This window comes from Triplophysa dalaica, chromosome 10 (assembly GCF_015846415.1).
Source record: "Triplophysa dalaica isolate WHDGS20190420 chromosome 10, ASM1584641v1, whole genome shotgun sequence".
NCBI classification, from domain to species: domain Eukaryota; kingdom Metazoa; phylum Chordata; class Actinopteri; order Cypriniformes; family Nemacheilidae; genus Triplophysa; species Triplophysa dalaica.
Window position 1 is genome coordinate 21419934 of NC_079551.1, and position 27202 is coordinate 21447135.

At 39.7% G+C, this 27202-nt stretch overlaps 1 protein-coding gene and 1 long non-coding RNA gene across 3 annotated transcripts; both read right to left on the reverse strand.

Annotated features, from left to right (window-relative positions):
- Positions 1-5723: 5723 nt before the first annotated feature.
- Positions 5724-26843, reverse strand: LOC130429492 (mucin-2-like). Of its 2 annotated transcripts, none has more exons than XM_056758082.1 (4): positions 26520-26843; positions 10987-14513; positions 9296-9373; positions 5724-8995 (listed from the first exon to the last, which is right to left on the reverse strand). In XM_056758082.1, exons 1-3 carry the CDS (start codon positions 26560-26562, stop codon positions 9308-9310), a joined length of 3636 nt encoding a protein of 1211 aa, XP_056614060.1. In that variant the 5' UTR covers positions 26563-26843; the 3' UTR covers positions 5724-8995; positions 9296-9307. The 2 variants fall into 2 exon arrangements, with proteins under 2 accessions (XP_056614060.1, XP_056614061.1); XM_056758083.1 differs by having other exon boundaries at positions 9278-9373.
- Positions 17351-26513, reverse strand: LOC130429496 (uncharacterized). Its single transcript, XR_008907618.1, has 2 exons — positions 21986-26513; positions 17351-21087 (listed from the first exon to the last, which is right to left on the reverse strand). It is a non-coding gene; the product is annotated as an uncharacterized LOC130429496 (long non-coding RNA).
- Positions 26844-27202: the final 359 nt, after the last annotated feature.

The following is a 27202-nucleotide window of genomic DNA, read 5'->3' on the forward strand; positions in this document are numbered from 1 at the left end:
GAGACACCCCCAGTTGTACCTTGCTCAGAAGAGTGTCACCGAGAAAGTCCGCTTTCTTGATTCACCCGTCTCGCAGGGTGGGTTGTTGGTAACACCGTCGAGGACTGCGCTCAGCAGTTTTTGACGGTGAAGAAGTAGACAATGGCAAGTAGCCACATTTTACCGCGCCGCGACTCGCCCGCCTAGAGGCCTCCGAGATCCCGCGTGACGTCTGCTTCCCGGCAGCCCAGGACCCCTTCATCATCAGCTCCGGTTCCTGTGTCCCCAGCATAGGTGGCACCCCGGAAGATGAGTGCTTGATCTGAAACTTTTATCTCTCGATTGCCATCTCGGGCTTCATCCTAGACATTAGTTTAATAATATAGTCCACTTAGAGAGAATGAAAACGAGTGAACCGAGACTTGGAAATTCATTCAGCGCAATAGATTTCTAGCAGCTAGCCCTGAGTGTCCATCAATTTTAACTCACCTCAAAATCTGACTCAATTGCTCAAATTTTAAATGATTATTAAAAGCTTACAAATGAATCGGCATGGTAAGGAGTCAATTTTTAATACTGGTTGTTCTGGTACTTGCTCAACTAAAAAGTAACAATTTCATTGTATGAATAAAATTTCTGACATGCTAATGGCAGTTCAACCTTGTTTGATTCCTTTAAAAAAAATATTGGATTAACCAACATGCAGAGGATAAGGAGAATTTGTAATTTTGGACAAGTAGCAGCAATATTCAAACTATGTAAACGTTTACTTTCTTTGCATTCCCATTGTAGTTGATAGATTTTACATCTCTTGCACATCACATTTACATAACACACAATGCACTTCATACACAGATCAGCAAACTACAGTTACATACTCATATATGCAGAGTAGAATGAAGTAAAAGGTCTTTCTTGCTGGTAGTGATCTGTTGATCAGTAAAGCCAAAACATCTTTCAAACATTTGCAGCCACACAATTGCAAGCATAAAAGACCTCTGAAGAGAACCAGACAGACCTTTGGAGTTGCTTTGATTAATTGATATATCAGTATTTTCCATCTTATTATTGACTTCTTATCATCCATAAAGTCCATAAAACTCCACCCACCAATTCTTATAAACTAATGAAACAGGTGATCAAATTATTTTAATGGAATTCTGTGTCTCATAAAAGAATGCAGTTGTTCCTGGGGTTCACTGAAAACAATGCAACATGCAGGATGAACACGAAAGACACAGGTCATGAGTTTAATGCTGCCTTTCTGTGAACTCGTGCCATTCAGTGGGGTCTTCATTCGGACAACATATAACACGTTCATTTACATTTAGTCATTTAGCAGACACTTTTATTCAAAGCGACTTACAAAGGAGGTATCATTCCAAAATCGTGGAATAGATCCAGGTATGTTGTAGTGATTTATGTCCCTTTTTGGGATGGCACCACAAGACGTCTTTCAATTGCGGAGAGCAGGGATCAGGCGGGCACATAAGTCTGTATTAGCGAGTGAAGGTATGGTGGCGCTGAACCAGTGGTGGTCTGAGCAGAGAGCAGAGCTTTGAATTTGATGAGAGTGACTATAGGGAGCCAATGTAATCTATTGAAGAGAGGAGTGACGTGCACTCTCTTCGGCTCATTGAAGACAATTCTTGCCAATGCATTCTGGATCATCTGTTGAAATCGTGCCTGCATGAACTCTCTGAGTTGCCTGGCAAAGCACAGGGCACAACAAAGTGCTGTGTCCAACGAAACTTTTCTGTCAGCGTTTTTCTTCCAATTCATTTTTTCACTTTTCATGGAAAGTGGCGCGCTTTTTAAAAACGGCAGCAGCCTCTGGTGCTCAGCTTGTGAATGTCACTTTCTACTCAGCCGTCCGAACACAGTGCACCAGGGGCTGGACAAATACCACACCAACCAGAAAAATGTTCAGGTTAAATTGATTTTTCTATGTAGATCACCTAATACAGGGACTGTGATCGTACATATTTGCTTTGTCATAAACAGTGTATCATGTGTATTTATTTTCAAAAATTATGAAACTGTTGCTTGTATTCTAAAATACATGCAAGATATTGGGTTGGTTGGTCAAAACCAAGGAGATAAATCGCTATAGAATGTATGATCTCGATTTTATTACTGAATATGGATAAAACTAACAGAAATCAGATGCAAAAGGAGTCAGTCAGCCTGGAGCTGTCGCTGCGTCCAAAGTCTCTGCAACCCTTTCCTCAAACTAAACTTTTCCTCCAAAGCTGATGAAAGTGTTGAGAAAAACGTTCAATGCAAATGTATTCAATTCCCCTTAACGGTGATATTTGTAATATTAAGGAGGATTTATTTAGAGTAATGCAACATAATATACATACAGTTATCATGTCTTCAGAGGTCTTCAAAGACCTTAAGTGATAAAGCGTTTAAAATGCAGTAATTTACAGTAAATGTATTACAGTAATTGCTCTGTATCCAATAACTGTATTTTTGAATAGTGATATGTAATGATTCCGCTATCATGTCATGTCTATTCTTGGTCTTGGGGTGGAGTCACGGCATAGCCTAAGGTTGAGCGTGAAGGGAGAAATAGTGATCCTATCGGCTTGCTATACTCTCTCTTTGGTCTGCGTCTTTGTTCCCGCCATCTCGTTTCCTTGTTAGCTTTCCTTGAGTGTTCATCCCTATCACCTGGTCCTTGTAAACTATACTCTGTCTGTCTCCCTTTAAAACATCCTCGTGTTCATTGAACTTTGCTCGTTCATTGTATGTTGTACCTTAATTGTACCCTGTACCCTGTACCCTGTTCCCTGTACCCTGTTCCCTGTACCCTGTACCCTGTACCCTGTACCTTGTACCTTGTAATTTGTCATTTGTACTTTGTATAACTCATGCGGAGTGTGTTTAGCCAAGTCGTGTCCTCTAATACCTGTTTACGTTGTACCTGTTGGTCGAAGCTCATTTCCAGTCTTAGTAAGTGTTTAAGTTTATTATATGTCAAGTGTTGTTTAGTTCAGTCCAGTGTCAGTTAGTTCTCGTTCTGTTTAGTATACTATTTATTAAACCATACCCCATCGCTGGTCTTTGTTTTGTTTTTTTGTTTGTATATTAAAGTCTTTTGTTAACCCCTTCATCCCCGTGTCTGCCTGCAATTGGGTTTTCCCTCACTGAGTTTCATGACCATAATAGTTCCCTGACTATTTGGATGTCTGTAAGAAAAAAATAAACCACATGCTTCAATCACCTGTTGAATGAAAATAAACAGCACTCAGCATGGGAGCATAGTTATAATGATTTGCTCATGTGTGATGTCAGCTCTCTAATCACAATACTTGGATCTAATGTACACCGTGCTAACAGTAAATCTATCAGCATAAAAGTATTAGTTCACCAAATAATAAAAAATCTGTCATGAATTATTCACCCTCAAGTCAGTCCGTAACCCCAAGACCTTTGTTCATTTTTGGAACAAATTAAGTTTGATGAGGTCCGAGAGCTTTGATCTACGCACAGTCAGATTTATTATAATAATCCACTGGGTGAAAGGATCACAAGTATAGCAAAATAAATCTAAAAAGAACAAAACAGAGAGCCAGATAATCAAGGGCACTAACATTCATGCTCAACGGTAGCAGACAAACTAGGAGAGGGTTGCCACGTCTTAGAAAAATTTCCAGCCCATTGATCACTCAAAACCTAGCCAAAAGAAATGAAAGGTAGCCCATTATTTTCCAGTGTGCAAAGTTAACAGCTGCAAAACAAAAATCATTTTCTATTGCCACATTTATTAATTTGAATGTTTTTTTATTCTGTACTGACACTTTTGCTCATACCCCTAAAAATATAAGAAAGATATAGTGATTTTCTTCAAAGAAAAATATTTATTTACAGAAATGCAAGAGAAATGTGTTTATCTTTGGAAGACCCTCACTGTACTGTACTTGGCATACGCTCCGCACAACTTTTAATAATGCATTCAGTCCTTGAGTTGCCAGACATTCATTTATACTTAGAATAAAAATAAACATTTTGGCGGCCACAGAACATTATGAAAGTAGCCCAAAAATGCAACTGGTGTTTCCATAAATGCAGAGTGGAAACCAATGACCTAATGAGTAACTATGGTAACAAATCGGGAGATGTGTGTGGCCTACAGTAAATGAATGTCAATGTCACCAAACAAGGGGAACAGAACAACATGGAAACAGAAGGTGAAGAAGACATCAATTGAATGACAGAACTAATTACAAAACAAGAGAAAGGGGAGACAGAGGTAGTGATCTTGGCACATCTTACATTACAGAATTTACATTGGTTATTCGTTTAAACAATAGGAATCAATGACAAAAACTTTATTGAATATAGGCACTTATAAATAAATATGCATCCCCAACAAGCAACAGCCGTCATTTCAACATTTCGGATGAGCATAGATCATGTATAGTCCGGCTATGAGTTACCCACTTCTAGCCCAAATAACCATGAATTTGGTTACATGTCATTTTTGCGGAAAAATAACTAGTATTATGAATGGTATTCCATCATGTAAACAAAAGCAACAGTGTTTAAGGCGCTTGGTTTAATTTATTTGACATATTTTGTGCGTAGCCACGATTTAGCTCCAATTTAGACCGGCTATAGCCCAGGTAAAGTCAAGACTGGTTTATTTTCGTTCTTTAGCCAGTTAGCACAGAGATTGTTGATGTATCTTATCATGTTCTATATTTTAAAAATATCAGCAAGATGTAGTGTCAGTTCATTACATGGTCGATCTGTTGTCACGATTTAGCCCAAAATCGGATGGGCTATGTGTAGTCTGCTTTTAGTCCACCCGGCAAAATCGAGGCGATGCATGGTCTCATTGTAACGTCTTGGCTATAGCCTTGATTTATTTATAATAGTACTTGTGTACCAATGTGTTCACATGTATGTTGCCCACACCGATCATTTTTGCTGTCATTCACAACATTTATACACATTCGTTTTATGTTTATTTTAGTGGTGGGCCGTTAACGGCGTTTATTATCGCGCGTTAAAAAAAATGTCGCCGTTAATCTATTCTCAAAGTTGGGTTGGGAGCTGGGTCTATACTACGCAAGCTATGATGACTTTCACCTTGATATTTTAGCGCGGATGTATACCAGCTTAACTGCACTGTACGGGGCGAGAACGAGATTTTTCAACTCGCGTGATTCGCGTCATTCGAGGTAGCAGAAGCCGCCTCATCATCTCATAACCAGGGCTTCATTCGCGCGATTCGCGCAGCAAGTAGGTCTATTGGCTCTTTGCATTAACATATAAATCACTCGCGCTTGAGGCGCCATTCGCGTTTGGTCTGAACACAACATAACGTTACTGTGAAATTACCGCATCAAACGTGACGTGCTAACATGCTATCAAGCCGCCGGGTTTGCTTCAGGGAATATTCATTTTTAAGAAGCTTCCCAATAGAAACATCGACAAGACTAAGGTTGTTTGCACATTGTGCAATGCGGAATTGGTTTAAAAAAACACTTTCTCTCAACAGGTACTGGTCTAGCTTTAGTTGAAACCAGTAACTTTGTATTGAGATCTAATGTATTATGGCTCCTGTATAACATATCGCTTGTTGCTCCCTCACTCTTTGTAAATCGCTTTGTATAAAAGCGTCTGCTAAATGACTAAATGTAAATGTACTGTAGGAGCTCTTCCAGTCTCAAGTACCACCTAAACGGAAATCATCCCTTAGCTAATGCGGAAGTAAACACAAGTTCATCTTATTGAACATAATTTAATTTTCATCACCAATTATCATAGTAGAACAGCTTTCTCAAGCAGTTTGTGATGCATTTTGGAAACAGGACATGAGCCCCTGGTCTAATGCGCCACCTGTCTTGAGAAACCCGTTCTCAAAGACTTACTTTTAGTCATTATTTGGGTAGCACACATATTCTGAATGCCTTCGGCAGAATTCAAATGAGCCATTTTAATCTAGATTAATCTAGATTAAAAAAATTAATCTATGCCCACCACTAGTTTATTTATAAAAATGCAATTACAATCTCCACCGCTAGATGGCTGAGACATGGTTGTTTCCGACCATGTTTTTGCATTGCACTAGAGAGAGGGAGAGCGAAGCACAGCACTGTGAATTCACTGCAAACTTTAAAGAGACCAACAGTCTGAAAAGAAACAAAGAACATTTTGATTTGATCTAGTGTGTATCTTCCTTTTCTATTTCACATGTGTTCACTATTTATCTACATTATATGTTATTATGTTAACCGTAACATTTAAGCAGATATCAGTGTAACAGTATACGCCATGTTGTAGTTAGCTTTAAATGCTTACTTGAGTGCTCCTGTACTGTAACACACCTGTTTCTTTCTTGCCCTTAAATGGTGCCCTTTGTACATTTTTCTGAATTCAACAATGTAAACATTCAGATTTGCTTAATAGGACTAGGTGTTAAAATCACACTATTTCAGAACGGCACAGCATGCAGAACATTCAAAAGTGAAATTATGAAATACACAGAACTCTGGAAATACACAAAGTACACAATACATGACAGGGTTTAGATGCTAACGTTGCAGAAGATTATACATGTACTTTGGGCCATTTACACCATTCAGTTCTTGATAAAATTAAATCTAAATTTGAATTACACAAAAACAGTGTTGCCTTAGATGCAGCTGGGATGGTCAGTCAGTCTGCAGTCATTTTATCCATTGGATTTGCATTATTTATATAAGCGACTAAAATATACTAATGTGTCTCGGCTGTCACATGTGACGGGGAGAGTCCAAAGAGAATGCCAAAGCATTAACAAAAATAGGCTTTCAATAATAAATCTAAGCTGGAACAGAGACAAACGATTCGAAAAACACACGTAGCATAAACAATTCTCCAGAAGGAATACAATCAAGGGGAGAACTTAAATACAACAGACAACGAGGGCTAAACAGGTGCAAGGGATGAACTAAATGAGACACATGTGAAAACAGGCAAGGGACAAATAAACTAATAAGAACATCAGCCACGGGAGGAAAAAAACAAACAAAACATAACATAACAACTGTGACATTGGCTTAGTCCTGGCTTAAGATGAGACTTGAATTTGAAACCGAGCCTTAATCAGTTTACTGCAAATTTACTAGTCTTGCTTTTTTGAAAAATGTATGAAAAAGGGTTGAAATAGACTAATAATAAACTGTTAACGCCACATTTCCTCATTAATAAAGTCCATTATTTATTTTAACTATAAGTTGAATTAATTACTGAACAATAGCATGTTGCATACAGAACATGTACTGATAGAATAGTTAAATAACAAAAAGATTAAATTTGAATCTTAAAAATAAATTTTATATAAACAAGTTATCAAGTAAATACACAACAAATAAAAATTGGAATACAAAGGCATATAATACACTGAAGCACATGTTACTTGCCAAGTACTGACATGTTATATGTTGTTCAGGTGTCAACGCTGTGCAAAATAGGAGGAAGAAACCTCAAGGACAGTGCAAGAAGGATGGTGGATAGGTAAAGCCTAGTTCTTCGTACTTATTTTTTTCATGAGGTCCCAATGAAAAGTAAAAATAAAAAAAGAATGTTTACAATGTCTTCGTCCACAATTGTTAAACCACTTAAAGTTTTAAAGAATTCCCTTATGTCCAAATTTAATATGATGGGGGGTGGTCCACTGCAGAAGGAGGCATTTGAGAAGACTGCAGTATTCACAGTCATAAGAGGTGGGTGTGTGTAACAATTCAAAATAAGGGTTTGTTATGTTTTTCCATCGAGGTAAATCGGCCATATCCTTCAAAAACAATGTGTGATACAACTGCTTGATCTTAAAATTAATACATTTTTAAAGCTGCTTAGTTTTTTTCAAGTTCTCAATATTGTAATTGTTTATAAAAGTTTTATTAAGATTTTTTAAAGTAATTATTAAACTCGTATACAAATGGTTAAAAATGTAAAAATATCATTCACTTAAGCATAATGTATTAGTGATATTTATTTATTACATACAGCAATTAGATTAGTTTTGTAATACAGTTACTGCTATTATTGGTCACACCACATATTGAAAGATTACACCACTTCGCTAAGAATGATGTAGAGTGTACAATGACTTTATCATTATTATTGTTTATTGTAAAGTAAAGATTATGATGTCAGAGTTTCTCATTAATTTCTTCCGTATTTGGCAGATGCTGTGATGACCAATTTTGACCAATGACCAAGGGAACAGAGTTTGACAATGTAAATGCAATTGGAGGGCATTTCAAGCAAGCAGCAGGGGGGATATACAAGTAAACCCATAAAATAAGTACCTGGAAAATGTGATTAAATAAACGGAAAACAAATGAAAAAATATTTCAAACTATCTTAAATTAATTATTCTTTTAATATTCTTTTATAATTATAATTTGTCTAACCTTTGATATGTCTCTTTTACATAATAAAAGCTTCACATTTTGACTGTTTGATGACTAGTCTATTCTCGGGCTATGGTTAGACGTCAATTCTTAGGTGATGGTTAGACGTCTATTAGATTTTCACTGACACCCCAAATTCAGCCTAGTTTTTGCCCAGACCCATATTCACTGTTTATTAGACATTTACATGTAGTTGTTTAATAGCCTTCTAGTTGATGGCTAGTCTATTCTTGGTCTATGGTTAGACGTCTATTAGATTTTCACTGACAGCCCACATTTTGATCTGTTTTAGCCTAGACGTCAGGGGTATGTTTGGACGGCTATAAGACGTCTTTAAGACGCAAAATTGCTTGCTTGGTCTCAACATTATGTACTTAGATTATTGGAATTCGCAATAGTCTGGTTAAAGATATTGAAGCACACATCTAAGGTTTCCGTAAAGTTATATTATATGGGTTTTAGGATTTCTAAAGATTCATTTTAAGATTATTACTAGAAACAATTAGAACCAAGTCCTGTGCAACAGACTGGCCATACATCCAGAGTGTATCCCGCCTGGGGGTTAAGATGCTGAAATTGGCTCCAACCGATCTGCGACCCTGCAGAGGACAAGAGAAAAATGGATGAATGATGAGGAACAACTAGTGCATTATAATATTATGGATTTGAATATGATAAAAGTGTAATAAATTAATAATCAGAATACTGGCCTGAAATATAATCAGTTACCAAGATGTGTTTTGTATTTATTTACAATTTATGTAAATTATTAAAAATATATATATATATACAATTTCGAACAGTGGTGTATGGAAATAATACGAGCATGACCAACAGTTCTGAAGGTCTTCTGTCATTAAGTAGATAGGAGTTGTACTTGCATATATTGAAACAGCTACCTGAGTTGTCCATTAAACAGGTATCGTTACGTTAATCTTGATATCTCCATCAAAATCTGCTTCAATGAGCTTGATAAGCTGCAAGACAAGTGTTTATAAGCATTTAAACATTATTTGGCTACATTTAATATTTGTGAATTCACCCCTGAAATAAAAAAGTAACATCTCTGTATAATCTTTTGCTAAAATGCACATGTAACGTCTCTTGTTCGGGTTAAACTGTACTAGATACTGTTGTCAGGTCAGACACTTTGTGCCTCCTGTAGTGTGCTGAACCTGAGGCAGACCACAGGATTTTGCTTTCCTTATTACTGATATTACTTTTTTTTGACAAACTATGTTTTTGCATTATGATCAGTACAATACTTTAGCGAGCAAGGCTGGACAAGAGCCATGAAGCATCGACGCGAGGCCGGTGCCGCATGCGATAATGAGTGTCAGCTGCACCGGTCTCGCATCTCTCATGGAGGCGATTGGAATGTACAACGAGAGAGGACCAGGCCAGTATTCTATGTTATGTTTTTTATGTTTGTGTGGTCGGCAGTCGGCCGTGAGGGAGTTGCCGGCATTTTACTTTCGTTTTGTGGTTTGTTTATTTTATTCAAAGTTTTTAAATGTTCGCCGGTTCCTGCCTCCTTCTTCACATTCCTTGAACTTATTACATTGGTGCCAAACCCCGGAGGAAGGAGGGACATGCTGTCGGAGTTCCCTCGCTGCTGAGGGGGATTGCGGTGCTGAGCAGTTCAGACAGCGCGGATGAGTGAGTGAGGGGCTGCTACCGCTGAGACTGGCCCCGGGGGGGGGGGGGGGTATAGCACAGTCTCGTGGGTACCCCCAGCCTGTGAGGGGCGATGGGGGTATGTAACGAGCAAGGCGGTACGAGAGCCGCGAGGGAACGACACGAGGCCGGTGACACGAATGATAATGATAATGAGGGAAAATAAAATCATTATTTTGTGTAAGAACGTGTAGCTGAATTAGTCAAAATAAACATCAAACACATGTAATACAATACCTGGGCATTGCGACTAATTAAGTCAATGTGTGGGAAGCACTAAAGTGTATGTGGGTATTTGACAAATAAATCGTACATGTGTCCTATGTTGTGACATAGCAACATTTTGAAAACAAACAGATCATTTAACAATGTTTTATCTTATTTATAATTATCCTATAAAAAGCATCAGAGAGATGTATCTTGATTGAATTATATTTGCCATTACACCATGGGACTCCTGAGATAGGCGCAGGCTCCCCGTGACCCGAGGTAGTTCGGATAAGCGGTAGAAAATGGAATGGAATGGAATGGAATTACACCATGGACAAATTAGCATATTAATCTGTCAACAACCCATATACAGCATAGTGGTCACGTGAAGGAACTAATTGAACCTTAAATGACTACTTGATCCGAGTGCATGTGCATTTGTAAAACTAATGTAGTTGACTTTTTTAAACCAAGGATTTAAACCAACCAGGAAACTTTTACTTTCTAAATATAACACAATAAAATCTGACTTTTAACCATGAAAAAAAAACATTGTTTCAGCTGAACAGTAATATCCAAATGTATTTTGCATTCCTTCTGCAATAGCTTGATAGCTTGAACTTGATACGGTCATATAAAATGTTTACTATCTGGGGAAAAATCTTAAAATGAACAAAAAAGTAAAGTAAAAAAATTGGGTTACCCTGTAAATTTGAGCAGTACTCAGGTTACCAATTAACTTGATCTTGAGGCTTCCATGAGCAGTTGTTGTTAGTAATTTTTGAGTACTTGGAAGTTTATTAGTTTGGAATGGAGTAGTTGTAGATATTGGTGCAGTAGTTGGTGCAATGGTTGTAGTTGTCGGTGCAGTAGTTGTAGTTGTTGGTGCTTCAGTTGTGGTGGTTGGAGAAGCAGTTGTATCGGTTGGTGCAGTAGTTGTAGTGGTTGGTGCAGTAGTTGTAGTTGTTGGTGCAATAGTTGTAGGTGCTTTAGTTGTAGTGGTTGGTGCAGCAGTTGTAGTTGTTGGTGCTTCAGTTGTAGTGGTTGGTGCAGTAGTTATAGTGGATGTAGCACTAGTAATAATTGTTGGTGCTTCAGTTGTAGTGGTTTGTGCAGTAGTTGTAGTGGTTGGTGCAGTAGTTGTAGTTGTTGGTGCTTCAGTTGCAGTGGTCGGTGCAGTAGTTATAGTGGATGTACCAGTAGTTGTAGTGGTTGGTGCTTCAGCTGTAGTGGTTGTAGCAGAAGTTGTAGTTGTTGGTGCTTCAGTTGTAGTTGTTAGTGCATCAGTAGTAGTTGTTGGTGCTTCAGTTGTGGTGGTTGGAGCAGTAGTTGTAGTGGTTGGCGCAGTAGTTGTAGTTGTTGGTGCATCAGTTGTAGTTGTTGGTGTAGTAGTTGAAGTGGCTGGTGCCGTAGTTGTTGGTGGGTCAGTTGTAGTGGTCGGATTAGTGGTTGTAGTTGTTGGTGCTTCAGTTGTAGTGGTTGGTGCAGTAGTTGTAGTTGTTGGTGCATCAGTTGTAGTTGTAGTTGTTGGTGTAGTAGATGAAGTTGTTGGCGCCGTAGTTGTTGGTGCATCAGTTGTAGTTGTTGGTGCAGTCGTTGTTGTTGTTGGAGCAGTAGTTGTAGTTGTTGGTGCAGTAGTTGTAGTTGTTGGTGCTTCAGTTGTAGTGGTTGGTGCAATAGTTGTAGTGGTTGGTGCTTCAGTTGTGGTGGTTGGAGCAGTAGTTGTAGTGGTTGGTGCAGTAGTTGTAGTTGTTGGTGCAGTAGTTGTAGTTGTTTGTGCTTCAGTTGTAGTGGTTGGTGCAGTAGTTGTTGGTGCTTCAGTTGTGGTGGTTGGAGCAGTAGTTGTAGTTGTTGGTGCAGTAGTTGTAGTTGTTAGTGCTTCAGTTGTAGTGGTTGGTGCAGTAGTTGTAGTGGTTGGTGCAGTAGTTGTAGTTGTTTGTGCTTCAGTTGTGGTGGTTGGAGCAGTAGTTGTAGTTGTTGGTGCAGAAGTTGTAGTTGGTGCAGTTGTTGTAGTTGTTGGTGAAGTAGTTGTAGTTGTTGGTGCAGTAGTTGTAGTTGTTGGTGCTTCAGTAGTAGTGGTTGGTGCAGTTGTTGAAGTGGTTGGTGCAGTAGTTGTAGTGGTTGGTGCAGTAGTTGTAGTTGTTGGTGCCTCAGTTGTGGTGGTTGGAGCAGTAGTTGTTGGTGCAGTAGTTGTAGTGGTTGGTGCAGTAGTTGTAGTGGTTGGTGCAGTAGTTGTAGTGGTTGGTGCAGTAGTTGTAGTGGTTGGTGCCTCAGTTGTGGTGGTTGGAGCAGTAGTTGTTGGTGCAGTAGTTGTAGTTGTTGGTGCAGTAGTTGTAGTGGTTGGTGCAGTATTTGTAGTGGTTGGTGCAGTAGTTGTTTGTGCTTCAGTTGTGGTGGTTGGAGCAGTAGTTGTAGTTGTTAGTGCAGTGGTTGTAGTTGTTGGTGCTTCAGTTGTAGTGGTTGGTGCAGTCGTTGTAGTTGTTGGTGCTTCAGTTGTAGTTGTTGGTGCAGTGGTTGTAGTTGTTGGTGCTTCAGTTGTAGTGGTTGGTGCAGTAGTTGTAGTTGGTGCAGTTGTTGGTGCAGTAGTTGTAGTTGTTGGTGCTTCAGTTGTGGTGGTTGGAGCAGTAGTTGTAGTTGTTGGTGCAGTAGTTGTAGTTGTTTGTGCTTCAGTTGTAGTGGTTGGTGCAGTAGTTGTAGTGATTGGTGCAGTAGTTGTAGTTGGAGCAGTAGTTGTAGTTGTTGGTGCTTCAGTAGTAGTTGTTGGTGCTTCAGTAGTAGTTGTTTCTGCAATGGTTGTAGTTGTTGGTGCAGCGGTTGTTGGTGCAGTAGTTGTAGTTGTTGGTGCTTCAGTTGTAGTGGTTGGTGCAGTAGTTGTAGTGGTTCGTGCAGTAGTTGTAGTTGTTGGTGCTTCAGTAGTAGTTGTTGGTGCTCCAGTAGTAGTTGTTTCTGCAATGGTTGTAGTTGTTGGTGCAGCGGTTGTTGGTGCAGTAGTTGTAGTTGTTTGTGCTTCAGTTGTGGTCGTTGGAGCAGTAGTTGAAGTTGTTGGTGCAGTGGTTGTAGTTGTTGGTGCTTCAGTTGTAGTGGTTGGTGCTTCAGTTGTAGTGGTTTGTGCGGTCGTTGTAGTTGTTGGTGCTTCAGTTGTTGTGGTTGGAGCAGCAGTTGTAGTGGTTGGTGCAGTAGTTGTAGTGGTTGGTTCTTCAGTTATGGTAGTTGGAGCAGTAGTTGTGGTGGTTGGAGCAGTAGTTGTGATTATTGCTGCAGTAGTTGTAGTTGTTGGTGCTTCAGTTGTGGTGGTTGGAGCAGTAGTTGTGGTGGTTGGGGCAGTAGTTGTGGTGGTTGGTGCAGTAGTTGTGATTATTGATGCAGTAGTTGTAGTTGTTGGTGCTTTAGTTGTGGTGGTTGGAGCAGTAGTTGTAGTTGTTGGTGCTTCAGTTGTAGTGGTTGGTGCAGTAGTTGTAGTGGTTCGTGCAGTAGTTGTAGTTGTTGGTGCTTCAGTAGTAGTTGTTGGTGCTCCAGTAGTAGTTGTTTCTGCAATGGTTGTAGTTGTTGGTGCAGCGGTTGTTGGTGCAGTAGTTGTAGTTGTTTGTGCTTCAGTTGTGGTCGTTGGAGCAGTAGTTGAAGTTGTTGGTGCAGTGGTTGTAGTTGTTGGTGCTTCAGTTGTAGTGGTTGGTGCTTCAGTTGTAGTGGTTTGTGCGGTCGTTGTAGTTGTTGGTGCTTCAGTTGTTGTGGTTGGAGCAGCAGTTGTAGTGGTTGGTGCAGTAGTTGTAGTGGTTGGTTCTTCAGTTATGGTAGTTGGAGCAGTAGTTGTGGTGGTTGGAGCAGTAGTTGTGATTATTGCTGCAGTAGTTGTAGTTGTTGGTGCTTCAGTTGTGGTGGTTGGAGCAGTAGTTGTGGTGGTTGGGGCAGTAGTTGTGGTGGTTGGTGCAGTAGTTGTGATTATTGATGCAGTAGTTGTAGTTGTTGGTGCTTTAGTTGTGGTGGTTGGAGCAGTAGTTGTAGTTGTCGGTGCAGTTGTTCTAGTGGTTGGTGCATCAGTTGTAGTGGTTGGTGTAGTAGTTGTTGGTGTGTCAGTTGTAGTAGTTTGTGCAATAGTTGTAGTTGTTGGTGCTTCAGTTGTAGTTGTTGCTGCAGTAGTTGTTATTGTTGGTGCTTCAGTTGTAGTTGTTTTTGCTGCAGTTGTAGTTGTTGGTGCAATAGTTGTAGTTGTCGGGACTTCAGTTGTAGATGCCACTATTGTTGATGTAAATGACAATTAAACAGCAAAGGTTTAAGAATATAATAAGTAACTCACCTCTAAATATAGGAGTGGTAAATGTGGTAATAATAAAAAAAGTCAAAATTCTGAAAAATCTCACAGAATGCAAAACTGTCATAAGCATTCCACTGATGGCAAATATATAGAACTAATGATCCATTTATTATCAAACTTACATTACAAACAGAGAAATACTTGACCTGACTTTTTTCTTTACCATTTGAGCAAAGAGACGACACATGTGTGATCTGAGAAACAAAGGGAGGCATCCCCTGCTGCTGATAGAGAAAGGCTTTTTCTTTTAAAGCACATTATGCGTTTATACATCTCACACTTACACAAGAGCAATGTTTAAAGTTTTTGCCAATAAGGGAAACATGAATCACAAGCAATTGCCAACACTGTTCTCCATTGTTTCAGCAGCATGCAAAAGCGCATTGTCTTAAACCGGCCATGCAACGGTTTTTCATGCATTCGGACTTCTTTACAATGTTACACGTGCTGTCTTCTCTTAACATGGTCAACTTATCAAAAACGAGTTGGGTGTATTACATGGTATTTCTGTGCTCGATACTCTCCCCCAGCGATCATACAGGTTTCAGAATGTTTTTTTAGAATATATAAAACTATTTCTTAACAACTTTTCCTTGTCCCTTATTTGGACAATTCTCCTGGAAAAGCACGTGGCACGGCCACACGGAAGCAATGATAGCAGTGGAAGGAGCATGCACAGACTTTCACTTGTAAGCAGAAGAGAGCACACCTTCGCGAAGTTCAGGTTGTTGTTTGTTCAATGCATTTGGGTGATGAATGTTAAATAAACTGTGTAAATAACAGTTTATATGGAGCCGTCATAATGCTAGAAGATACTGGACATGAACCGCATGCGGCGAGTGAAACTGATGTCTCCCACCCACACGTGCCATATGATTTCGGAAGTAATCGTAAAGCTGTATCTATCTTTTATAAATGTGATCAAACTAAACACTCTTCGAAGATACAACGTATGCAATACTACTCTATAGGTACCCAAGATTAATATGAGATTGCCAGAAACCCCATGTGTTACGCCCACTTTAAATATATAATTTCAAAGCATTTGCTCTCTCCCTTGATTTTTAGTTTATTGATTTAACTGTTTAAAGACGGTTTCATCAGACACAAGCGCCTGACCTGAAGTTAACTTCTTGTCTGTGTTTATTTATAGGTCTGGGTAGTGGCCAATTGTCATAATCTCAGTTCTGTCATGGCTTTGTGTCCTGTGTGAGTGAATGTTTTGTCAAACTCGTGGGGGGCCGTTTTGACAGCTCTACAGTCGTGGCCAAAAGTTTTGAGAATTACATAAATATTTGAAATTGGAAAAGTTGCTGCTTAAGTTTTTATAAAAGCAATTTGCATATACTCCAGAATGTTATGAAGAGTGATCAGATGAATTGCATAGTCCTTCTTTGCCATGAAAATTAACTTAATCCCCCAAAAAACTTTCCACTGAATTTCATTGCTGTCATTAAAGGACCTGCTGAGATCATTTCAGTAATCATCTTGTTAACTCAGGTGAGAATGTTGACAAGCACAAGGCTGGAGATCATTATGTCAGGCTGATTGGGTTAGAATGGCAGACTTGACATGTTAAAAGGAGGGTGATGCTTGAAATCATTGTCCTTCCATTGTTAACCATGGTGACCTGCAAAGAAATTGTGGCTACTAAGATTGCACCTAAATCAACAATTTATAGGTTCATCAAGAACTTCAAGGAAAGAGGTTCAATTCTTGTAAAGAGGGCTTCAGGGCGTCCAGGAAAGTCCAGCAAGCGCCAGGATCGTCTCCTAAAGAGGATTCAGCTGCGGGATCGGAGTGCCACCAGTGCAGAGCTTGCTCAGGAATGGAGGCAGGCAGGTGTGAGCGCATCTGCACGCACAGTGAGGCGAAGAAAGAAGCCACTTCTCTCCAAAAAAACATCTGGGACAGATTGATCTTCTGCAGAAAGTATAGTGATTGGACTGCTGAGGACTGGGGCAAAGTCATATTCTCCGATGAAGCCCCTTTCCGATTGTTTGGGGCATCTGGAAAAAGGCTTGTCCGGAGAAGAAAAGGTGAGCGCTACCATCAGTCCTGTGTCATGCCAACAGTAAAGCATCCTAACACCATTCATGTGTGGGGTTGCTTCTCATCCAAGGGAGTGGGCTCACTCACAATTCTGCCCAAAAACACAGCCATGAATAAAGAATGGTACCAAAACACCCTCCAACAGCAACTTCTTCCAACAATCCAACAACAGTTTGGTGAAGAACAATGCATTTTCCAGCACGATGGAGCACCGTGCCATAAGGCAAAAGTGATAACTAAGTGGCACGGGGACCAGAATGTTGAAATTTTGGGTCCATGGTCTGGAAACTCCCCAGATCTTAATCCCATTGAGAACTTGTGGTCAATTCTCAAGAGGCGGGTGGACAAACAAAAACCCACTAATTCTGACAAACTCCAAGAAGTTATTATGAAAGAATGGGTTTCTATCAGTCAGGATTTGGCCCAGAAGTTGATTGAGAGCATGCCCAGTCGAATTGCAGAGGTCCTGAAAAAGAAGGGCCAACACTGCAAATACTGACTGTTCGCATAAATATCATGTAATTGTCGATAAAAGCCTTTGAAACGTATTAAGTGCTTGTAATTATATTTCAGTACATCACAGAAACAACTGAAACAAAGATCTAAAAGCAGTTTAGCAGCAAACTTTTTGAAAACGAATATTTATGTAATTCTCAAAACATTTGCCCACGACTGTACACTTGTTCGGTGTCTAAGTTCAATTCAATTCAATTCAATTCAAGTTTATTTATATAGCGCTTTTCACAATGTGTATTGTTTCAAAGCAGCTTTACAGGGGCAAACAGGAAAAACAGAAAAGTTAAAACACAGCACAGTGCATGGTATTTATACAACGAGTAAGTTCATTCTAATAAATAACATCTAATTTCTAAATAAATAAATAAATGAATGAATGCAGTCTCCCGGTGAGCAGGCCAACACTGCCCTGCTGTGGCGAGGAACCCAAACTCCAATGATTAATGGAGAAAAAAACCTCGGGAGAAACCAGGCTCAACCGGGAGGGCCAGATCCCCTCTGACGTGTCATAGCTGCACTCAGACTGCTGACGTGTGGTTTAGGTTTAGCATTTAATACCAAATATTGTAACTTCAGCAATAATAAGACAAATAGTCCGTCTTTGCTCTTGGTTGGGGATGTAGTGGTCTGAGCTGGGATGGTCCGATGGTCATATTTCTCTTGGCAGCTGGTGGAATTGCCTTAGATGGAGCTGGGATGGTCAGTCAGTCTGCAGCTGTATCTGGTGTAATCTCAAATTGGGGATGGGCATCTGTCGGTCGCCTGGACATGGTGGAACTTCTTCCTACCTCGGGATGGGCATCCCGAGGCAGAGGCGGAAAGAGAATAAAGAGAATAATTAGCGTAGCTGCTGTTCATTAACTATGCATTAAGTGAAAGCTTGGCTGAAAAGATGTGTCTTTAATCTAGATTTAAATTGGGAGAGTGTGTCTGACCATCGAATAGTATCAGGAAGGCTATTCCAGAGTTTAGGTGCTACGTATGAGAAAGCTCGTCCACCTTTGGTGGATTTTGTTATTCTAGGTATTGTCAAAAGTCCTAAGTTTTGAGATCTCAGCGAGCGTGATGGGTTGTAACGTGATAAAAGCTCGGTTAAGTAAGTAGGTGCTAAACCGTTCAGGGCTTTGTAAGTAATTAAAAGAATTTAAAAATCAATACGATACTTAATGGGTAGCCAGTGAAGCGATGATAAAACTGGGGTTATGTGATCGTATTTTTTTGACCTAGTAAGAACTCTGGCAGCTGCATTCTGAACTAACTGTAGTTTGTTTATCGATGATACAGAACAACCACTAAGTAGAGCAATACAATAGTCAAGCCGTGAGGTCACAAATGCATGAATAAGCTTTTCTGCGTCTGCAACACATAAACTATTTCGTAATTTGGCAACATTTCTAAGGTGGAAGAAGGCTGTTTTTGTGATATTTGAGATGTGATTTTTAAATGACAGGTTGCCGTCTAATATAACGCCTAGGTCTTTAACTGTATTTGTTGGAGTAACAGTGCAGCTTTCAATTTGCAGGCTGTAATCGGAGATATTCTGTTTACTTGATTTTGGTGCTATAAGTAATATTTCGGTTTTGCTAGAGTTTAAAAGGAGGAAATTACTAGTCATCCAATGTTTTATGTCCTCGATGCACTCTGCCAGTTTGGATAGCTTAAAGGAATCATTTGGTCTTGATGAGATATATAGCTGAGTATCATCTGCATAACAGTGGAAGCTAATTCCATGTTTTCTAATAATGTTGCCGAGGGGCAGCATGTATATGGAGAAAAGCAAGGGTCCTAAAACCGATCCCTGAGGTAATCCATAACTGAATACCGATATAATGGTGTAAACGATCTAGTAGTATTTTATGGTCTACAGTATCGAAAGCAGCACTAAGGTCAAGCAGGACTAATAGTGAGATGTTACCTTTATCTGAAGCAATAAGAAGGTCATTTGTAATTCTAACGAGCGCAGTTTCAGTGCTGTGATGCGGTCTAAAGCCAGACTGAAACTTTTCGTGCATGTCATTATTTTGTAGGAAGGTACACAGTTGAGTTGACACTACTTTTTCTAGTATTTTAGACAAGTACGGGAGATTTGAAATCGGTCTATAGCTTCCAAGTTCATTTGGGTCTAAATTTGGTTTTTTGATAAGAGGCTTAATTACAGCCAGCTTAAAGGGTCCTGGGACATGTCCTAGATTAATAGACGAGTTGATTATGTTAAAATGGGCTCAATTACAGCAGGTAGTAACTCTTTTAATAAAGTAGTCGGAATGGGGTCTAATAAGCATGTCGTCGGTTTGGATGTTGCAATAATTTTAATTAAATCTTCCTGATTTATAGGAGAAAAACACTCTAGCTTTTCTTTTTGGGTGACGGTTGAAACTAATTCTTCCGACAAACTTGGAGGTTTGGTTTTAGCTATGTTGTCTCGTATTATTTTGATTTTCTCGGTAAAAAATTTCATGAATTCATTGCTACCAAGGTGCGGCGGAATACCGAGGTCAGGTGGAGTCTGTTTGTTTGTTAATTTAGCAATTGTACTAAATAAAAACCTTGGATTGTTTTTGTTATTTTCTATGAGGTTACGGAAGTGCTCGGCTTTTGCTGCTTTTAGTGCCTTTTTGTAACAGCTTGCACTCTCTTTCCATGCAATTTTAAAGACCTCTAATTGGGTTTGTTTCCATTTTCGCTCCAGTTTACGCGTTTCTCTTTTTAGGGCGCGAGTGGTGTTATTATACCATGGTGCTATGTTGGCCCTAAGTCACTTGGCCCACCCCTGTTTGTCCCCGCCAGGCTTTCCCCTCACCAGGTTTCCATCACCTGCACTCCTGTAGCTCGTCCCTATCAGTAGCTTCCCCTGGTTCCTCATGATTGTTCACCTGTAGTTCATTCCCGCTGTTAAGTTCCCCACAATTTAGCCCCTCTTGTCCTCTCGTCTTCTGTCTGACTGCCACAGTCTAGCGTGTTCTAGTACTGTTAAGTTTATGTCTAAGTCACAGTTAACTAGCCGTAGCCTTATTAAACTTCTGCTATTTGCTAAAGTGCCTTCGCCCCCTCTGTTATTTTCCTCTGTGCCCCTCAGCACCCACTGGTGTCTCAGACCTTCCCTCTCATCACACCCCACCATCTCTCCACCAGTGACCACCGCTGTCGTTCTGAATCAGCCAGCGGGTCGAGGCACCTCCCTGCTCAGAGTGCACCCTGTCAGTATCAGGATTTCCTGTTGGGATTCTACAACTGATTCTTCCCCTGAGTCGAGTCCTCTCCCCACGGACTCGTGTGGTTCCTGTGATCGAGGCCAGTGTCGCCTGGTGGTCTTTTGGACTGTACTTCAATAAAAACTCTGCGATTATACACGCATTGGAGTCTCCGAATTCTCTGCGTCTTCCAGCGTCATGACACTTATAAGATAACTATTTTTATTTGATTCATATTCATATTAATTTATAAAACATTATTTATTTTGTTAAATAAATATTTGTTTAATTTCATTGTACAATTTATTATATAAATTATTTGTTAAATGGGTTTATATCTATCAGGTGAACTTGGTATCGAAGTCTAAATTCTAAATATTGTTGAGGCAAGTTAAGCCAATCGTTATTCTCGGTTTACTATGCTGGTTATCAGCAGAGCTGGGTAGTAACGGATTACATGTACTCTGGATTGTGTAATCGGATTCCAAATAAAAAGTACTTGAAATTAGAGTAAACTAGTAGTTGTTTACAATTTAAAAATGTCTATTACTATCATTTATAGTAAACATACCTACCACTTACATATGTTTGTGATTCTTCAAATTAGCCGAAGTGGAGTAGTATGTAGAGGATTCACATCCCCGCTAAAACCTTTTCTTTTTACACCGCTCCAAGGTCCACATATTCCACTCCGTGTTTTCCAGTTAACGCTCGCTCCTCATAGTCTGTACGCTCACTGGAGATGACAGATCATTCCATCGACAAAACATGTAGATGGTGTCGTTAGGGACATTAGGGAACAACCTAGCGTTGTTATCGAGCTACAGGAAAGCTGACAGAGCACCCCTTAATTAAGATCTTTCATCACACTGAGAAGCAAGGGGATACATTTACCACACCGTACATTTAATATACGAGGCGCATACGGAGGGAGTTCTATGCCTAGTTCATGGATGTCGAGAGTAAACAATTTAAAAGTGTGTTCAGGTAAATCGTGTGATCCTTCTGCAAGCATAGTAGGTAAGTCCTTTAATCATATGCGATCATGATAGTGAGAGCTGATGTAGGGGTAAGCTATATAGCCAAAATTGTACATAATACAATGCAGTCACAGTGTATTTCTGCTTGTCAACACTTTGTCATTCATCTTGGGACCTATTTGTTGCAGGGTGTACGCCTCCCCTCTCAGCTAACTGCTAGTTTAACCATTCGTCTCATAATCAATTTGCTCATAATACTCTAGTGCCTTTCCTTGCAGGATGTGTGTAGCCTCACAGACGGTTTGCTAAACATCTGATGCAAGGCACACTTTCTTGGGAACACTTTGGCATGTTCAATCGTCATCTAATTGGCTGAATTTTAGAGGATTTCTGGGAGTTGTGCGCGTCATGTTTTTTATAGTCCACCTGGGAACAACACGAGCCTTGTTGGTTTTAAAAGGTTGCAATAGGAATTCATCACGATCGACTAAATGCTTAATTCGTTGAAGTATTCTAGATAATTGCATTAACTCATAATCCTTGTTGCTGGTTATCTTTGACACGCATGTGAATGTACACCGGTCAGATACTGCGGGGAGAATCCACAACTCTACACATGATGTGGCACAAACGAAACGTGACTGGGTTCTTTACCTGTTGTTCATATGGCCTCTCGGGTGAGCCTCGGCTAAAGAAGTGGCGAAGGTTCCCAGACCTAGCTGTGTAAGCCTCCCTTCTGCCACATAAGCGAACTGCGACTGTTGAGTGATTGAATAGTCCAGAGTTCCACACTTCATATTTTTGTCGAATGAGTGCATCATCCGGGTACCTATAGTGCACTTGAGAATTTTCCGTATGTCTGACTACGTGGGACTAGGGTGTATGTATCCCCTGCCAGCGTACAGCTCGTTTCACCCACTTGGCTCCTTAACAACTTGCTCATGTAACTCTGCTGCTATATCATTGCAGGGTGTATGCTTCCCCACCCAGCTACTGCTAGTTTAACCCGTTCAGCTCGTTAACACTTGCTCATGTAACTCTACTGCCATATTGTTGCTGGGTGTATGCTTACCCAGACAGCTTTACTTCTAGTTTAACCCTTTTGTTTTTCTTACAACTTGCTCCCATAACTCTGGTGCTATCGTTGCAGGGTGTATGCCTTCCCAGTCAAATACTGCTAGTTTTACCTTTTTAGCTCATTTACACTTGTAGCTTTACTGTTAGATTAAACCATTCAGCTCATAACAACTTGCTCATGTAACATTTGTGAAATTCGCCGCAGGGTGTATGCTTCCCCTGACAGCTAACTGCTTGTTTAACATGTTCAGTCTGCTTACAACTAGCTCCTATAACTCCTGTGCATTTTATTGCTGTCTGTACGCTTCCCTGTCAGCTTTACTGCTTGTTTCACCCTTTCGCTTTGCTAAAAACTGCTACACAACCCCATTGCTATTTGTTCAAGGTGTACGCTTTTCCGCCAGCCTTACTGCTAGTTTAACCAATTCGTCTCGTCAACAATCGCTCATGCAACTAGTCCTTTTTTGCAGGGTGTATGCTTCCCAGGACAGCTAACAGCTAATTTAACCCATTTGGCACTTAACAACTTGCTCACCCATCTTTTGCAGATTGTTGCAGGGTGCAATTTTGTTTTGGGGGACATGTATTGCTGTGCTCCTGCTATGTCCATGCAAGGCTGCATGGACGACAAAGAGTTTGCCCAGAACAGTTTCATTTCGGCAAACTTGTATGCTATCGTTAAATAATTGACAACAATGGTCTTGACAAAATTAACAGTCAGTCCTTTTAGGATTTCATTCTAGGATTTTTCCTTGTTTGTAAATTGTGTAAAAACTGTATATGTAATGTTTTTTTCTACAATTTTAAATACTGAAAGTATTTATAAGAATAGAAATGCTTAATAATATATTTGGAAATGCTTAACCTAATATATATTTTTTACTTCAAAACCTTTGAAGTAAACACAAACAGTCAGTGACCTAATAACTGCTGGTGTGAATGACAGTGGTTCCTTAAAGGCTGTGGCACTTTAAGAGTTGCGATGAAGCGGATACACGTCCCAAAATACAATTGACTTCATACCCGATTGTGTTTGAGAAAAACCTGATGGACATTTTGACATAATTATGTGTATTTGACCATTTAAGCAATAAGCCTGAAAGACAAGATTTGCACACTTATGGGAAGCTCAAGGATGATGTTTTTTTTAGAAGGAAAACATGCTTCGGCCGAACCTTGGCACTTATGTGAGGCAGCAGCCAGCTAAGAAAGGTTCACACAGACCACTCAATGACCTCACATGTGCAACAGGCAACATCTGTGCATTATACTCGTAAAAATAATTCATCACAAATTTATAAAATCCAGAGGCCTTCCAGCCGGTCCCGTCCGGCCGTCAAGAGGCCTCCCAGCCGCCAGAGCCCGGTGCTGCCCAGCCGCTAGAGCCCAGCCCTGCCAAGCCGCCAGAGCCCGGTCCTGCCCAGGCAGTCCCCGAACCAGTCCCGTCAAGCCTCTCTGTAGGCACCTGGACTCAGCCCAAACTTTTATTTGAGGGGGCCATACGGGTGCGATGGCCAGTCCGGTCGTCCAGCTTCCAGAGTGTCCGTCCCCTTCCAGAGCTACCGGCACCTTCCGGACCTCCCGAGCCGAGTGTATCGTCCTGTAGGCCACCCATCTCACCATGTCCTGTTTTCCCTACTCCAGCCTCCAGGACGCCCACCCCCCTTCCCCAATTGGTACTGTATAGGCGCGAGGACACACCTCTGGGAGGGGGGGTAATGTCACGGTTGTTCTATGTTTTGGTTTGTTGTTGCCTTCTGTGTCTGATATCTTTATTAGTTAATTAGTCCCTGACCTGATTCTGTTTCCCTTGATTGCGTTTCCCCGTGTATTTAAGCCCTGTGTGTTCCTCAGTTCCTTGTCTGGTATTGGTTAGGTTGTGTTTGTTGTGCATGTAATTCCATTAACTGTTACCGATTGGATTCAACTCTCTTGTCTTGAGGATTTCTCTTCTCTACCCACGCTACACGTAAGATGAACACTGCGTTGAAACCCTACTTCACTCGCTTGGGCATGAGTTCCACCAAATCGTGTTTCACTGTAACTCAGCTCCAAAAACGTGAACAAAAGCGTCATTGTCATTGGTCAGTCTGTTTTTTTACACTGCACATCAAACAAAAAGAACAAGCCGGAGGCGTTTAAAAAATAATTGCGCTTTTACGCCTGCCGTTTTGCGCGTCGGTGTGCACACTCACATTTGCGCCATTTGTTTAGTCACGAGGCGTTAAACGTTGATGTTGTGGACATGCCAAAACTCTGTAATATTTACTCTAAAAAAAACTATGTTCTGTGAAGCTATTTTCCATATCTCTAGTTCTACATGTAAACAGTGTGTCAACTGCCCTCTTTGTTAGCTGATTGACAAAATGTTAGGGCTATATTATTTGTTAGTCACTTCTGATAAAAGTGTCTTTGTATTGAGTTAATTAAATGTATTTCCTTGATGCATACAAACGATCTTGTTCATCAGGTTTTGTCTGCATTTACTGGAATCAAAGTCCTGCCTCTGTGGTGTGCTTTGGTATGTAGTGAGCAAATAAAAGAGATATGGAAGCACTAGTAACAATTTAGGTAACCAGAGTTAAATATGACCTACCTTCACAAACAGCTCCTTAAATACTCAGTTCTTTAACATAACATGTAAACTACACAGGCTCATTGACCATATGTGATTCTGTCTAGAACAGGGGTGTCTAAAGTCAGTCCTGGAGGGCGGGTGTCCTGCAAAGTTTAGCTTCAAACCTAATTAAACACACCTGAACAGCTAATCAAGGTCTCACAAAGCAGACTAGAAACTTCTAAACAGGTGTGTTGGGCCGAGTTGTAGCTAAACTCGCTGGACCGACATTGGATACCCCTGGTCTAGAACATGTTGTTACCTGGAAAGTGTAGTAGTGCTTCGCAAAACCAACAATTATGAATGATTGAAATACATCTGCAGCATAGACTGATATGGCAAAAAATGTCAGCTGAAAAGTACAGCAGTTTGCTTCTGGAGCAATGTCATTCAATGTCTGCAAAACTGTCAGTCATGTAAGATCAATGATCATGGGTTGTACATAATGGTGCAATTCTTAAAAATATTTTTTGTGACATTTGCTTTAAGCTTGGTTAAAAAAGCCAGTTTTTTCAATAAAGGTGAAGCTGTTTTGTTTGATTCCAGATTTAACCAGTTAATAGGTTAAAAAATAACCTTAGAGGAGTTAACAAAAGAGTTAACAAAATCTTTAAAAAATTAGCAGTACTCCCTGCTCTCAAACATTAGGGATGAGTCCTCTGTCAATGCTGAGATAACGCCCATTTACGTCTCTCAATGCTCAGACGTTCCATTGCATCATCGAGCAAAAATAGTTCACCATGAAAATGCAGTCAGTTTAAAAATAGTGTACTTTAACCTTTACTTGAGTACATTTTTAGTGCTGTATCGGTGTGCTGTACTTTATTAAGGATCTTTCGAATTCAGTATTATATTAAAACTATATATTTTTCCTGAATAACATGCTAATTCCGCTTCTCTTACCCTACTCTTTCTCTCAACAGTTATTGGTTAACATAGTTGAAACGTTGTAATCTATTTTAATACTTATATTATTGCCTCCTGTCATAAATCGCTTTAGGTTTAGAGATGAAAACGTCTGTTTAATGTGAAAATGAAAATCTCATTGTTCACTAAAATCTGGACAACATATTGTTTTTAACAGTTTTCATCACTGAGAAAAAGTAATTTCATCCAAACTCTGAGATAACACAAAATAAGATATGGACAATATGTAGTAAACATTCTGAATTAAACATTTTAAATACGAATAAACAATCTGTCAAGTTTGAAAAAGATATTTGCCGAGTAAGATTGAATTTGTTAAAGTTTTTCATCTCTGAAAAGTTTCTAAATAAATGCCATATGCTAAAATTCATCCCACATGGCTTCAGAAGAGGAGAGGGAGAGGAGAAAGGAGAAGGGTCGGATTGGTGCTTTTATTTTGTAATCCCATTTCTCTAAAAATTATTCACATGTCACTTGCTATTTTTTTACTCGATGCACTTCACACAATCAACCATCTCCAGCTACATATATACAGTACATGTTTGTAAAATTATGAGGAAATCTTACCTGTCAGTAAAGCCAATCCAGCATATAGAAGGAGGCTAAACATGGTTACAATGTTTGTGTTCAGATTAAAGCTAGCGCTCTGACCTGATCTAAATTGAACCTAAATCTTCGTGGTTGTTTTCACCATTATATGAATGATTTACATACATCCTTCCCTGAAGTCTGATCTAAATTTGAAAAGACAGATAAGACAGATACTATCCATAAACTCCACCCATCTATTGTTTTAAAGGTATGTCACTGACCAATCCTATCAAAGGTCCTTTAAAAATCTGGATGCATTTTTAGCTTGCTCTAAAGTTTAATTGAATTTATTGAACTATTTTGAAAGCTACCTCTGTTTTACCCAATGTTCTTTTTGTCTTAGAATAGAATGGAGAATGTTGTGTAGCTTGCTATTTCCTGGTTTTGTATGAATAATAAAAATTTGAGATATGTTTAAGAGAGAATGCAGTGCTTCTGGATCATAGGTGGATTCTCACTTGTGCAACTGAACACCCAATCTTTGTTCTTATATGTATTTGTTTGTCTTGTTTTTTTTAATAGAAAGTTAGATTTCCTTTTGAGGTAAATAATAGTCACAACGAAAATGTGAATTGCCATTTACACAAATAAATTGCCATTTATTAAATGTATTTTTAAATGGTTTTAAATGTATATTGTATCATAATACCTAAACTTTT